Source organism: Etheostoma spectabile, chromosome 17 (assembly GCF_008692095.1).
Source record: "Etheostoma spectabile isolate EspeVRDwgs_2016 chromosome 17, UIUC_Espe_1.0, whole genome shotgun sequence".
Lineage (NCBI taxonomy): Eukaryota > Metazoa > Chordata > Actinopteri > Perciformes > Percidae > Etheostoma > Etheostoma spectabile.
Window position 1 is genome coordinate 8940977 of NC_045749.1, and position 16363 is coordinate 8957339.

The window sequence follows — 16363 nt, forward strand, 5'->3', positions numbered from 1 at the left end:
TCGTCTTCCAGTGGAATAAATTGGTGGTGCCTTTTAAAGTTTTACAGTAGACAAGGAGGTATTTAGATGTAGTCACATGGCAAATGTAACTCAGTTATAAAATATAAACAAAAATAAAATAAAATTCCAAGAAACATACAGTACGTGTGAGTGTATAGATATACACTGTATATGTATGTACACACACACACTATATATATATATGTACACACATTATATATATGTATATATGTATATATATATATATACATACATATATATATATACATACATATATGTATGTATATATATGTACATATAATATAAACACTGGAGGAAAAAATAATCACAATACATGTTTGGAAAGGCTGGTAAAGGTGAATTCAACCAACACCTTTCTGGATGAATGCGGTCGGGCTGGTTCTGTGTAGGCTATGTTTTACGACCCTGTTGTCAGTGTATTTAGATGTAGCGTAGGGCGGTGGCCAGTGAATGAATGATCAAAGCCTTTTTAAAGGTTTGGTGGGCGGTGCATGTACAGTATTTACACTGTGCCGCTCCGCCCTAGAGCAGGAGATAGAAAACTGCCTGTGGGCCGGTGGAGGGATGAAACAAGTGGAAGGAGATGTACCAAACAGGCATATATTAATAACTCCACCAAACGCACTACGCCTCGTCGGCTCCACTTCTTTCACCCTAGGACGCTGTAGCATCCTCCTTTTTGCATAAAAGGACGAGCGGTCCTTTGCGGTGCTGAATCGGAGCTTCATGGCCGCGACACTCGCGATGAGCGGCGGCGGGCAGGAGGATTCCTTTTACCCGCTGCAGAAGGCGACTCTGCCCGCTGGATTCGCTCTGGAGGACTCGGCGTTGTTCGGCTTGGACTGCAAGATCACAGAAACGGACAAGACTGGACATAATGACTACACACAGGTAAACCGGTTAGAAATCCAAACGACTTTACACATTGGTGATGTATTTCATTGAATGGGCGTGGCCGATTGGTTGTAGATCCAGTTTGTTGTTTTTTTATTTAATTTAATTCGGCCTATCTGCGTGATGTTAATCGCCACTTTGTTTTACACTGTTTGCGACAATAAGCGAGCAGGCTGCGACTAGCTGGACGCCAAACCGAGCTGCTCCGCCTGCAAACGCATTCACCGCATGTTTTCTATAACAGCCAGTTGGCCACCAGTTGTTGGTCCCTTCTCCCCTTCTCCCCATCATACCACGCTGACAACAACTGACTCCAGCTTCGGACAGAAAGCTCCCAGCAACTCTGTCCGCAGTTAGCAGGAAACTTGTCCAGCAGAGGAAAGAGTGCTATATAGCAGCTGGTATGACCAGGAGCCTAGAAATAGCAGCCCATCCCCAGACTGCTGCTGCTGCTGCAGCTGAGCGGACAGGGAGGCATGGGTGTTTCCCCATTCCCTTTCATGTTGCTGTTTCATCCTCTGCTGCTGCAGGGATTCTCTAACTTTATACCTGACTTCAGATTCACAGGAATTAGACCACAAGGCATTGTTTGACTTAAAGTTGTTCACCTGTGATGCCAGTTTGCTCAATAGGTTGTTGTCCGTTTTTATAACTACAGTTGTGCAAATGTTTTAATGTTTAATAAAAAAAAGTGCAAGATCTGATTTCCATGGCATGCCTGATCCTTAACTGTTGGCCTCACAGCTGGTGGGTTTTTGAGTTCAGCCTTGCAGCCAGAGAGGGAATGTGGCAACTGCCTATTGATGACTACTTGATAAATGTTTTAGCGGTGACTGTCCTATCAAACCTTTGTCTTCTCAAAATAGCGCCTCAGAATAGTTTCATGGTGGCTCATGAAAAGCCAAGTCTGAGCTGGATACATTTCATTTTGGTTTACTTAAAGATTGTAAAATGAGATGTTTCTAAACCAGACTTTATGTTTGTGTTTTTTTTTTTTATTCAACAGGCAAAGTATGAGATGGACAGGTATCTCACCCCTCAGTCTCTCCCCCTTCCACCTCATGCAGACAGCCAGCAGAAGTCCCAGAGAGACAGCGCGTCAGCGCTGGATCAGTTCTTCACTGATCACACTGGGTCTCCCTACACCCTTAACATGAATCTTTACCTCCCTGACTCTGCCTACCTGAGGATGGGCTTGGGCCAACAGGTGCGGCCCTCTCAGCACCAGAATCACACAGGTCTCACTCAAATCAAAACAGAATCTGCCTCCCCGTGTTTCTCCACCAACATACAGCTGCACTGCCCCAACACGACACCGACTAGTCGCTGCAGCACATCTGGGCATGGCCCTGGCAATATTGCCATGGAAACCTCAACCATAAACATGACGTTAACAGGGTTACCGGACTTCACCAGTGTTTTTAACCAGTCGGGAGGCTGCCGCGGTGATGATTCAGTTCCACAAGTTTTCATCAAACAGGAAATGTCATCGCAGTTCGAGCAACATCCTCTCCACCACCATGACAACAGTGGCTCACTCTTTCAGCTACTAAACTCCGGCTTGGAACATCACCATGGAAATGGTATGGAAGCTCAGCAGCAGCATCATCATCATCATCACCACCATCATCATCAGCAGCAGCAGATACAACACACTTCCACAATCCACTCACCTTTCCATGATTTGCCGGTAGCTTCTTCTGCATCCCAACAAGAGCAGACGGCCAAGCCTGCCTACTGCGGCCTGGGTGGTGGGGCATACACACATTCTCATGCCCAGGCACATCCCCATTTTCTCCAGCAGCCGGTTCCCTACCTGCCTCCCTCTCCGCCGAGCTCGGAGCCCGGCAGCCCTGACAGGCAGAAGGAGCTGCTCCACACCATGTCCCCTCCTCCCTCATATGCAGCCACCATCGCCTCCAAGTTGGCAGGTAGCACCCCTGGACTCGGACCTGGCCCGGGACCAGGCAGCTTAGCCCTGCCCCTCACTACAGGGCCCGTGTCGGACCCAGGCCAAGCCCCAGGCCAAGCCCCAGGCCAAGCCGCAGGCCAAGCCGCAGGCCTTCCCCAAGCACCTGCCACAACCCCAGCCCCAACTCCAGCTCAGACCACTGTGCCTGCCCGCTATAACCGGAGGAACAACCCAGACTTGGAGAAGCGACGGATCCACCACTGTGATTATCCAGGTTAGAACAATAACATAGCCATTGTACTGTATATGCATGCTGATTCTTGTCACTGTTGTGTGCACTGTTTTATTTTTACCTTTCATGTTGCTGTTTCATGCTCTGCTGCAGGGCTTCTCTATTGTTTATACCTGCCTTCATATTCACAGGAATTAGACCACAAAGCATGAACAAGGCATTGGTTGACGTAAAGTTGTTCACCTGTGATGAGTTGTTCACCTGTGATAATTGATCAATAGGCTGCTTCTTTATCTGTTGGTTCCCTGTGGTCAAGTGAATGTCTGGTCTCTCATAAAGGTCCCCTTAAGGAAAAACAGCTTTATTTTAAGACACCCGGGCATTTAAAAAAAAGTGATATGTTGTGTTTGGAATAACTTTCCCAGGCTTAGGAGTCACAATATGTTTGACAGCCTCAGCAGAGAATTAACATATTTTGGCAATGGAGAAGATCTATCACTGCCTTTCAATTAACCGTCTGGTTTAAAAACTTTATTATCTCACCTCAAACAGCTCAGGCATTCTCAGCCGTTAGCTCGAACACATTGTTGTGGCTTTAAAGTCACTGGGATAATTGTGGGTTGAATCTGTGTGGGTGTGTTAATTAGATAGATATTCTCCTTAAATCATTTGATCTTGTTTCCCAACACGTAATTTGCATAACGCCACACTTTAGATTTTTGTCTTAGATTGGAGTTGTACGATGTGCAGCTACTTGTAGGACATGCAATGTCAACTAGCCTGTGGCAGTGTGTAAAATAGGCTTAAGCAGAGCCTCCTGCAGCATGTTACCACATGTCTAACTTCTGTAAAGTCAGATGAGGCAGATTCATCACATCCACACATGGGCGCATTCACACCAAGTGTATATTAGTCACACTGCTGCAGCTGCTCATCTTCTCACATCTTTGAAATACATGATATTCAACCATGTCCTTATTTAAAGTCAGAATTAATGTGAAGAATACGTTTTTAAATAATTTAAAATATGACCTTTTTTGACATTGTACTTACTGTGTATGACAAAATGTGCAAAACTTTTCTTAATCCTGAATTTAAAATATCCCGGCTTTGATGTCAAACTAACAGGTGTAGTGAACCGAAGTTTTCAACAAAGCCGTATTCTGTGAGAATAAGGCCATTAATGGTATACAATTTCTTTGTGAATACACCAAATCTAACTAGTTTTTAATACCAAGTGAGACTGTGTGGGTAACATTTAAACACAATCACATGTCCTTTTTGAAAATCAGAACCACAAAAACAACATTTACTATATCTCATTCCAAAATCCGCTTCTGTTTTTCATTAGTTCACATTTCTAGCATGCCACAGCTCAGTTTATTGGGTAAATACATATCTGACAAGTGAATGATTTGCATTTGGATTAAGCCTTCTGTTTGTGTTTATCTCCCGTCGTCAGGTTGCAAGAAAGTCTACACCAAGTCGTCCCATCTAAAAGCCCACCTCAGGACTCACACAGGTAAGACATTTCTCCAATTAATGCAGCTTTTTTAAACGGGGACAAGTAAAAAAAACGACGCTGCCCACACAACTCGTATTTCGGTATCTGCACTGGCACCATGTTGCTAGGCAGAGTGTTGTGTTCCTGGCATGTGTGTGTAAATGTATCCTACCCCCATCATCTGCCCAATATACTATTCCATCAAAACAGGTGGAAGTGACATACTTCTGCCAGGGGATGACTCTCCGACTATGTGGTCAGCGCTAGACGTGCAGTGCCATCTCTCTTAGTATACTGGTCAGACATCGATGTTTAAATGCTTTAATATGCTTGTGTGGCTTGGTTGCAACTATAAATATACACAACATCCGTGTGTGCAGATACGGAAATATCTTAGATCATCTTGAGCCTAATATTTCCACTTTAATCATCTGTGTGTTTATTTTCCTTTTTCTTTATTTCCCTTTCTTCTCATCTTTCTTTTTATATATCTGAGTTCTTTCACATTTAGATTTGAACTATTAGTTTTGGATGAGCAAAGTCAATAAACAAGCACTTAGGTGTTGGTCTCCACCTCACTCTCCAGCTAACAAAACAAAGCTTCTGTTGATATCTACGCATTCCTCACTCATCTGGACACACACACACACACACACACACACACAAACACAAAACTCACGCTCACCACTTCTACGATCCAGAGTTTTGTTCCTCTCGTGAATCTGAACTGCTTGTAGAACATTGTTGTGGGTGTGCGTGCCTCACATTTCAGTTTTAGGAACATGACCCTGACAATTAGATCTGGCGTCATTCATGCTGCAGGCTGATTGTGGTTATTGCAGTTATTATAGACCACAAGATGAGAACACAACATGTAAAGAGGGATGTAGCAGCAACTTCCTTATCCTCTCTGCTTTTGTCAGTCTCGCTTAGTTATTTTCTCTCCTATTGCTTTCATCCATCTAATCCTCCTCTTCTCTTCTTTGTGCCATCCTTTCAGCTTCAACCCCCTTCCATTTCTATCTTTGTCTGTTACTCATTCTACTTCTCTTATTCAGCTGCTTCAATGCACGCTTACACACTCCTAGACACACACACACACACACACACACACACACACCTGTCAGTAATCTGTATGAGATGATTCCTAATGCGTTTTGGTCCCCTCGGGAGTTCCCACTCTAATCTCCATCAACATCCATTACCCTGATTGTTTGTGTTTTTGTGTGTGTCTGTGTGTGTGTGTGTCCGTGTGTGCGTGCGTGCGTGTGCGCATGCGCATGGGTACATGTGTTTGTGAGAAGTGAACACTCCTCCCAGTTCACTCTTCTCCGTCTTTTCGTAGGCTCTCCTAATTGTGTTCAGTTTCAGGTGTGTGTTTATGTTTGGGGACGATGTGGTTAATCTGTGTCTTAGCGACGCTGCAGAACTTGCTGTGCTTGTTTAAAGGGTTGGTTCACTGAAAGGTCCCATGGCATGAACATTTCACTTCCTGAGGTTTTTTAACATTAACATGCATTCCCCCAGCCTGCCTTTGGTCCCCTAGTGACTAGAAATGGCAATAGGTGTAAACCCAAGCCCTGGGTATCCTGCTCTGCCTTTGAGAAAATGAAAGCCCAGATGGGTTGATCGGGAATCTTGTTCCTTATGAGGTCATAAGGAACAAGGTTACCTCCTCTTTCTCTGCTTTGCCTGCCCAGAGAAATTGGCCCTGCCAAGAGAAAGAGAGAGACATCATGGCTTTCAAACAAGCAAAGTGGCAGTTGGTCAAGGCCACACCCTCGGCCCTTTGGGTTGTAATGTCCTCATGTTCTTTGATTATTATAATGTCACAAATTAAATTCCATTCACCTCCGTTTTGGCAGAAATGCCTTAGGCAGATATTTCAAAACATGGACCAATAAAACCAAAATTATCTGTATGGATAGATACCACTGGGTGAACAAACCTTTAAGCTTACCATTGGGCTACTGGAACTGGGTGGGTGGTTTTGCATCGCAGGTTGGGCAATTGGGCCTAAGACGGAGCCAAGAATAAAGGAGAGAGAACACAGCTGGGGCTGCAGCTGAACAGTATTGGAATGACAGAAAACAAACATACCTCAACTGTCAAAGAGAAATGCACTGAGGCAAAAGCAGACAATACAGACAAGTCGGCCGTGGGAAAATTGTGCAGCCTTACTGCTTGATAAATGCTTGTGACAGCATTATGACTGTATATGGACTTTACAGTAAAGCCTGTTTTCCCCGTTCCTCCACCCAACTGTATGAATCATGTTACTCAGGGAATGTATGTTTTAATAATAAAAAGTGTCTTATAATTACATATTGACACACCTTCAGAGAGCAGCGCACTTATTAAGACTCCCTCTTGTCTCCTGTCTGACAGGTGAGAAGCCGTACAGGTGCACGTGGGACAGCTGCGACTGGCGTTTTGCTCGTTCGGATGAGTTGACGCGTCATTTCCGGAAGCACACGGGCGCCAAACCCTTCCAGTGCGCCGTCTGCTCCCGCTCCTTTTCCCGATCTGACCACCTCGCCTTGCACATGAAGAGACACCAGAACTAGCAGCGTTTGCACACACACACACACACACGCACGCACGCACGCATGCACGCACGCACGCACACACAAACACACACACACACACACACACACACACACACACACACACACACACACACACACACACACACACACACACACACACACACACACACACACACACACACAAACACACAGACAAGCTGCCTGATGACACTACAGCTGCTCCTGGTGCTGCTACCATGTGCTGAAATTGTACGACAGCCTAACAAACGTGTTGGTCTTAACCCAGAGTTTGATTGATTGATTCGGAGGTTGTAAAGTAGAAACGTAATGGCCAGGTGAAGTACTTGGTCCCTTAACCTCCAGTTATACATGGTATAGATTTATTTAGATGAATACAAGGAAGAAAAAAAAAGAAAAGAAAAGAAAATGGTAGTCCCAAATGTTTCCAGTCCATTTAGACTCTTTAATGTGACTGGAATGAAAGCACTTACCACTCAAAACTTGTAAACTTTATGTCTCTATCCTAACATAGAACTGGCTTTTTATTGTTTTCTTTTATAAAGGGGAAGCTTTGTGTATTTATATATATATATATATATATATATATATATATATATATATATATATACTTTTTTTTTTTTAACAAATCCTTTGGTTTGCACTAGCATTTGTAATTTAAGTCTGAGCCTTTTTGGCCCATGCATCTCATTCACCACTGGAACAATCTTTATCACTACTGGACTGAATCTATGTGAACGCCACACAAATTATTGCTGTTCAGATATTAAAAATTGAAGGCATTTATACTCTGGAGAGGGGGAAAAAAATGAGGGTGGGGTGGAGATGAAGAGAGAGAGAGAGAGAGAGAGAGAGATAGATTTTTGTTTTTAGAGAGAGGAAATCTGAGGACGACTGAGAAACAGGAAGGTGGATGGTTGCTAAAGAGCAGCAATTAGGTGATGAATTATTCATGTTGTCTTTTCCAACCAGAGAAATGTAAGCAGAACCCATAAACATTAGAATTCATTCAGTTAAAACATAATTGACAATTTGATGCACAAGCTTCAATTAAGCGTCTTCAAAATACAATTATTGTACATCTATCTCATGCAGCCTTTATTTTAAAAAACAATCTTTAAAATGTTTTAACCAAAGTATCATCTTCATCACCAACACCTTATTAAGTGCCTCCTTCTCGGATTTATGTTTTTGTTCAGTGGTAATAGAGCTATGATCAATGTAGACAGTCCTTTTAAACACACATGGTGCTTTTTTTTATTTCTTAATCTATTGAAATCTATTGAAAAAAAGGGAATTTCTTTTAAAATTACAAGGTTTAATCAATCGTTCAATGTGATTTAACAGCTCGGCTCAGGCCACTTCACAAACCTTTTTAATTAAAATGACAGTCAGTCCTTCCTCTGAGGGTATTCACCCCGTACACAGCTAACTTGCAATTTGGCTCTATCAGTCAATCGAACATGGACATACGTTGTGTTAAAGGATAAGTTCACATTTTTTTCAGGTCTTTCTTAAAACAACATTCCCATAAGTGCAATGCGAGAGTTATTGGTTGATGCACTGTTCCTCCAGCGATCTCTGCAAAAAACGTTTTGAAAAAGTAGTAAGTTTGATAGTAAGACAGTAAGTTTGATTTTAGTATCAGCTTACAGTAACTTTGGTTGAACTCCTGAACTGCATGAAAGAAGTGGATGTAGCCACCGTGACATCACCTATTGGTTTATAGATCACTGTTTTGAAGTCTCGAGTTTGGCATTTTGGCCATTGCCATTGTTGGAGCTAGAAGTGATCATATTTGGATGAGTGGGTGGAGCCAAGATATCAGCTAGCTAAGCTGCTTGTTTAACTAAGTGCATCCATAATTCACGTAAGTGTGATATTAATGGGATGCCAATTTTGGCATAGTAATCCTTTTAATAATAATAATAATAATTAATTAAAGGCATTGGCTTCTCTTTTCAGGCCCAGATGCTACATCTATTTCTTTTATGCAGTACATTTTTCCACAGAACAGCGATTTTGCATTGAAATCTATCTTGGAACGTATCTTGTCACTGTCACTATGGATGAGAGGAACAATCACATCCTGTAAAAACGTCTTTAGTATACACATTGACACGAGAGGAGGCCTACTGTTTTAAGACAGACTCGAAAAAATGTGATGTTCACTTAAATGTCCATTTTGATGGTGGGATTTAGCTTGCGTATATAACTGTATTTGTTCATTCACTGCAGGTAGCATTAAGATAATATAGCACTGTAATGTATCATGGTAAATCTGACTATTTATTTGATTGTGTAGAAGTGGGGGTTGTATTAGATCAACCGTCTTTCTCCCCAGCAAAAATGCCTTAATGTAAATATATGCACTGTAAATAACTGTTGATTTTTTTTTTCCCTCTTTGGTTATTATTTTGTAAACAAAAGGGCAAAAAGGAAAATGCCCTGCATCCAAAAATATTTGAGCCTTTTTGTTTTCTTAATTTTTTTTTTTGTCAAAGATATTTTGATGCCATTGTTTTATATATTGTCCTTCCAATAATGTTTTTTGTAGATTTGATTTCTTCCTAGGTAAACGTTCCAAAGACAAAAGTTGTTTTTCCTTCAACTGAGTGAAACAGATCCTAATAAAGTCAACTGACACTTTTACAAATGTGCACTTGTGCGGAAGTTAATGGGAAGATTTCTCCTTTTACCTGCTAACAATACCTGAAATTCAGGGCTTGTAGGTGTGATCAAAGTATATGGTACATTTAGTTTATTGTCCATGAGGTTTTTATTAAAGCAATTGTGAGAAAGTCACGCTGTGCTGATAGAGGGTGGTGTCTATGGTACATTAAAACACACCTTTTCAATGACTAAATAAAACAAATGAGACATAACCACACTTTAATCTCTTAAAATCTAGACACTGTTTCTGTGGAAGTGCTGATCCCCTGTGTTTGAAATTTGAACATGCTTAAAATTTAAGTCTCACCAGAAGGAGATAAGAAGGGAAGATGTGGAGGAGAGGCCAAGTGTTCTCGTCCGGGACCTGCGAGTAACCTGCAGCACCCTTGCTGATCAACAAACAATGGTCCTTTGATGTCTCAGCAAGAGACAATGGACAAGAAAATAAATTTGACCAGCACTCGGGGACCAGAGGGGAATCTCACTGCATTGAAATGGACACACACACACACACACACACACACACACACACACACACACACACACACCCACCACCACCCCCACCCACACACACACCACACACACACACACACACACACACACTAGGTTCTTATTTAAGTCATAAATGTGACCCAGGGTTCTCTGTTGTAATCTACCTCAGATGTCAGAAAAGAGGGAGGTGGAGAGGAGGGAGTGAAAGAAGTGAAATGCAGAACAATCTAAACAAAAGAATCTCTGGGGGGACCCAATCAACCACTTCCGTCCTCCTACATCTCCTCTCATTCTCCTCCTCCGCTTTTCTGATTTAATTTCATTTTCTCTCTTTGTCTTTCCACACACCGTATCCCCCCTCTCCTCCCCGGTGGAAAGTATTGTATGAAAGTCCAGGGGCGCAGCTTCATGGGTCAGAGTGGAGACTGTTCTCATAACCTGCTCCGCTCCTCATCGTTTCCCCCTTTTTTATAATGCACCTCGTCTCCCTTTAGTCCTCTCCGCTCCCATATGTTCCTCTACCTAAAACTCAAGAGGGGGGATTTTATTCTCTCTTCTTTCTTTTCTTATCTTAACTTGATTTCCTCTCTTGCTAAGTCTTCCATATACTTGCAGGTGTATTTCTGAGTGTAAAAATATTAAAATCTTAGGATGAATGTTACAAACTCACGCGCGCACACACACACAACACACACACACACACACCCACAACACACACACACACCCACACACAGACGTGTGATGAGTGAGTGGGAGCTACCGGTTCATGTTTTGGATCAACTGAATAATGTCACACATCTGAAGAAGGCTCCTGCCTGCTCCACCCTCTGCTGTGCTGCGTTGGTGTGATTCCCAGTTTCCCTTTGTGTGTGCATTGGTTTGTGTGTGTGTATGTAGGTATAATGTTTCCAGTGCTCCTCTCTTGGAACAGACCCCCACTCAGAAGACCAATAGAAGGACTACGGGAGCCCGGACAGACAGACAGACACACACACACACACACACACACACACACACACACACACACACACACCACACACACACACCACAACCAACACACACACACACACACACACACGTAGCTCCCTCCAAAGTCAACCATTCCCAATATTCTCGGAATAGAACATGTTATCAGAGATTATAGAGACACCACAACAGCTGACATGTTATCAAAAAGTTAAAAAGATAATATCAAATATTGAGGAGGGTTTCATTCCAAGACGCTACGTTCATTTTCAAAAATGTGGCCTCAGGTGAACTCAGTAGTTGGGAAATGTCAAAGGTTTGAAATCAAATATCAGAGTCTCATCACTACGGCTTCTGTAACCGTTTCTATAGGGGACTTACCTTTTAATCTTCCACAGAGAACTGCTATAGGGGAGTTGCTGTGAGGACAAACACTGGAGGGTAACCCAGAGCTCAATCTGAACCGGTGAGATTTTGGGGTGCTGTGGCTCAGCAGGTTTGTCCACTGTTCGCAGGGTTGGCAGTTTGAGCTCTGGCTCCTCCTGCCCACGTGCCAAAGTGTCCTTGAGCACAACAACTGAACCCCATGACGGTGAGGCCACGCTGCCACATAAACCAAGGTCTGCTACAACAGTGTCTTATAATATTTAGGTTTAAAATGTGTGGTTAACAGGGTAAAACTTCTATTTTAAAATCAGTATTATGGTTCCTTTTATTAATCATGAATCTAATATAATATAATCTCATGTAATGTCAATAAAAATAATACTTTGTGATCTGAAATGTTGTTACTTTCTTATCTTACATGATCTTATCTTATCTCATGTTTTTGTTTTGCTTTTTAATTTGAAGCAAACTGAGTAATAAGTAATAATAAACTTGACATGACTAGGCTAGTGCCTTGCATGGCAGCTAATTGTGTGTGTGTGTGTTTGTGTGTGTGTGTGTGTGTGTGTGTGTGTGTGTGTTTGTGAATGGGTGAACTAGAGTAGTAAAGCACTTTGGATAAAAGCGCTACATAAATCCAGCAACATTAGCCTCAACTAAAGATGAATTATTTACTCCACAAGTGGGGCAACTGGAACCAGTGCCCCAGACCCCCAGGGGCCCCAGGATCAATTAGTTGGTGTGGTTTGATTAATTGCTGATTTGTTTGAAAGTATGCAACACCACAAAAACATAGTAAAATAATGAGGATCTTAAAGTTTGAAGATGTTTACCTAACCGTAATCCTGTCTTGTTGAACTCTAGTTTTACTGTAACGCCTTGTTGGACTGGTCATTATAAACCTTTATCTTCATGATTTTTCAAAAGCACAGCTTATTATTTTATTATTCTAGTAGAGATCCTAAAAGTGTACATATACCAAGCATGTCAGGATACATTTTAGGTATTTTGGGCTTTTACCCAGTGTAAACATTATATGTGATACAGTCACAGAGAGTGGAAGAAAGTGATTTTTTTTCTACATTAAAGTGTAAAAATAAGAAACATATGTTACAGAGAACCTTTATTATTTCAGTTGATATTATGCTTAAATGGTTGATATTTCTTTCCATACATGTGTTCATAACTGATATTATAACTAACTAACTGGCACACAGCAATCCTCATTGGGTCAGGTTGCATTCCAGGGGTTCTGCTTGGTTTGTGGGTCTCAAGCAATCAAATGAAGCTGGCTCACGTAGTCTGCCATGTGCTCTGTACCTGATGAGTACTTAAAAGCAACAGGATACATATACATCATTTACAGAGAGTGGGAGGAAGGTATCTTAGTTCTAGACACTTTTTTTCAGGGATTTTTGGTCCTGTCTTGTGCTCGTTGATGGCTATTTCCACAATTAGAAAAAAAGGGGCCCATGGTTCATTTCTGTAACCCAGCAGGTTAATTCCTGCCGGACATTAACATCATTATGTGGAGGTGACAGCTGATAGCAAATTCAAAGTCAGCAAAAAGCTATTGTACAGATACAAAGGGGTCAGCAGGAAGTGCCTCAGCTGAAATACACTCTCAGCAAAATAAAGATTTCATAATCTCATTTCAATATTAAATACTTGAAGTAATAACCCGGAGAGCAAAATATTCCTAAGCAAATTCATCTGCTGCTTTAAAGGGCAAAGACTTGTTTTATTCACAATCACATGTTCATATTAATGTATTTTTTTCAAGATCAAGATTATTTGTCACAGCCTGACCACGTCAAACACAACAATGTAATATCAGTTGTCAAGGAGTTTTAACATCACTCTGCTGTGACTAGTAAGAAAAAGATGACAAATCTTGCAAACCATAAACCAAGATAATAGTCTTAGTCACAGTTCCTGATGAAGCCAACGTTCTGGTAATAATTGAACTACGTGTGTGTGCAACTCTTGCAAGTTATGATAGCCTTGAGCCACCCAAAGCTACAGAACAGTTGCTCCTTGGGAAGGTTCCTCTGTTTGTAAAGTGAGTTCAAAGGACAAACCCATTAGGCTTCCCTCCAAATCAGACACATCTTTGCACCTGCTAAACACTCAGGGTGACACCCTGCATTAGCCAGTAAGAGGACACAACAAAACCCTTTTGCTTTTACACATGAAGTGTGGAAGTGGATGCCTTTTTGTAATTTCTTATCATGATTTGTGAGAAGAGAAAAGGGTCTGCAGGCTATATATCGTCCATATATACACACACTTTATCAAAGTTGTTTGCTCACAGTTAACTCCTTGAGTATTGGACTGTGCTGAACGCCTCCCTGACCAAATAGCTGATAGTTTCCGCTTTTCTTCTCACATGTTTTATGGTTTCATGGTGGCCGGCAATGAAGCACATGTGGTCACTGTTCGGTCAGTCATACTGTCTTATAACTGGGAGCACGCAGATTCAGTCCAACATGACAGTTGGTTGTGAGACTCGCTCACTCAAATCAACAGTAATAAATCTTGACTGAATTGTAACTCTCTACTGCATTCATTCGGTTTTTTGTGGGTGGATGATTTGGGTTTGGATCATGGAAACAAGCAACATATGCATTGCATATGCATATGGTCCCTTGTTTCTTCATGTAACAGGTCATTATTTTTTTCCAAATATATTTTATGACCCACAGTCTTCATTTTCTGATTCTAATTCCATGTTGAACCTTGGTACGGACATGCTTTTGGTCATGAAACAAAGATGGAAATCCCATTTTTCTCCTGTTCTGTGACTGTACAACATTAGCTTGAGGCAACAAATGGAAAATCACAGGTTAAGAAAGCAATGAAAGCAAGATTTGTCTCAAAACCATCAGTCATGCTTTGTTTGGGATCCATGAACATGGTTGTCTTGATTTAAAAGTCTAATTGATGTCAACCTTTTCAGGCACAGCGCCACATGTGGCTCTGCCTTATCCCTAAAGTGTTCCTACCACAAAATGCCACATTACACCCACTTCACCTCCACATTTGATTAATCAGAACCATGTCATCAGCCATCACATAATGTAAAGCATCAAACGTTTATAAGTGGGAGAGTGTGAGGTCAAAGAGACTTTCTGTTGACTGAGGGAAATGATATGCAGTTGAGGGTCAATGACTTGTCATGACTCTGATGACTAATTGCGCTTTCTTGTGTTATTCAAGAAATCAATTGGTTCTGTTTCAATATAAATCTTCATGGAGAAACCTTTAGTTATTCTCGTAACAAAAACCCATAGTACAGACACTTATAAAATACAATAGCATCATTGTTAAGTTTTTCTTTTTTTAAGTATTTATAATACTGATTGCTCCATCTTTGGAAGATAAACTCCAAAATTTAAAGTCCCAACGAGACTATCTGACATACGTACCATGTATTTCTATTGAAACATTATGCTCAGGCAGGACATAAATCAGACAGTATTTACAATTATGCACCAGTGGAAAACTGAGGTAGTTCTGTTCCAGCAGAGGTGGAGGGTCAGGACTTGTGATGGTTTTATTGCTGGGACTTTTTAATTCTCAGAACTGACCCATTGTTTTCCAGGCAGTAGAAAGCAATGCTATTTTGTTACATGAAAAATACAAAGCAATAATATATATATATATATATATATATATATAAATGCATACAATGTCATTTAGCTTTATTGTAATTGTAAAGTCACTATTTAACTTATTGGTTTGCTTTTAATATATTTTTTTTAAATGTAAAATCTCTTTTAAGCTCTACTATGAATTTGGTTTCAGCAGTCATTGCTGGTCAAACTGGTCACCCAACACTATTACTGGGACATGAATAATTTTCAGCTTTATTACCAAGCTGCAGGAAATTAGGTTTGCTAAACACAAGATAACGCAACAACGACAATCTGACATCAAACCAGGAATGAACCCCACGTCAGGGGTTGGTATGTTCCCCCAGTCTGTGAGGGTTTCCAACACATGCAGGTTGCTAACTAACTAACTAACTAACTAACTAACTAACTAACTAACTAACTAACTCACCCACTAACTCACTCACTCACTCACTCACTCACTCACTCGCTCATTCACTCACTCAATGAACAAATGAACAAACTAACTAACAAACAAACAATCTAACTAACTTACTAAGTCAGTCACTTACTCACTCTCTCACTCCCTGACGAACGAACGAACTAACTAACTAACTAACTAACTAAATAACTAACTCACTCACTCACTCACTCACTCACTAGAGATACGTATCCATACTAATAGCCCACATTATATCCAGTAATACCACCAGTGCTGAATGGTGGAATTGAACATTGTCTCAAACGAATTACAAAATTCCGAACCATTTGCTCCTGATCACCCTGCAGAAAGACGATTTCCTTGAGGAGGTTTAAAAAATGTCAGAGCCTTACTGTGTCGTGTGGTCCCAAGACAGCATTGCGTGCCACAACACCAGTTTTAGAAATTGTGGCACAGAGAGTGATGATGCCTCCTTATGGTCCAGGGACATTGACTGTAGCACGATGGCCAATCACATTTCTCCCTCTTCTCCTTTTTTTGTGAAGATTACAGCCTGCTTCATCAATATCCAGGTACTCATAATGAGTTGCACTGCTGTCCAACTTTAAGATTATCTAGAGTAAAAAGAACACAAGGTACAATACAGTAAGTTAGTGTTT

General features: G+C 41.3%; 1 protein-coding gene across 3 annotated transcripts; it reads left to right on the forward strand.

Annotated features, from left to right (window-relative positions):
* Positions 1–457: 457 nt before the first annotated feature.
* klf5a (Kruppel like factor 5a) lies at positions 458–11314 on the forward strand. 3 transcript variants are annotated; one of them, XM_032541655.1, is made up of 5 exons: positions 458–912; positions 1922–3101; positions 4522–4581; positions 6952–7158; positions 11281–11314. In XM_032541655.1, exons 1-4 carry the CDS (start codon positions 748–750, stop codon positions 7128–7130), a joined length of 1584 nt encoding a protein of 527 aa, XP_032397546.1. In that variant the 5' UTR covers positions 458–747; the 3' UTR covers positions 7131–7158; positions 11281–11314. The 3 variants fall into 3 exon arrangements, with proteins under 3 accessions (XP_032397546.1, XP_032397545.1, XP_032397547.1); XM_032541656.1 differs by lacking the exon at positions 11281–11314 and having other exon boundaries at positions 482–912; positions 1922–2927; positions 2964–3101; positions 6952–9784; XM_032541654.1 differs by lacking the exon at positions 11281–11314 and having other exon boundaries at positions 459–912; positions 6952–9784.
* The last annotated feature ends 5049 nt before the right edge of the window (positions 11315–16363 follow it).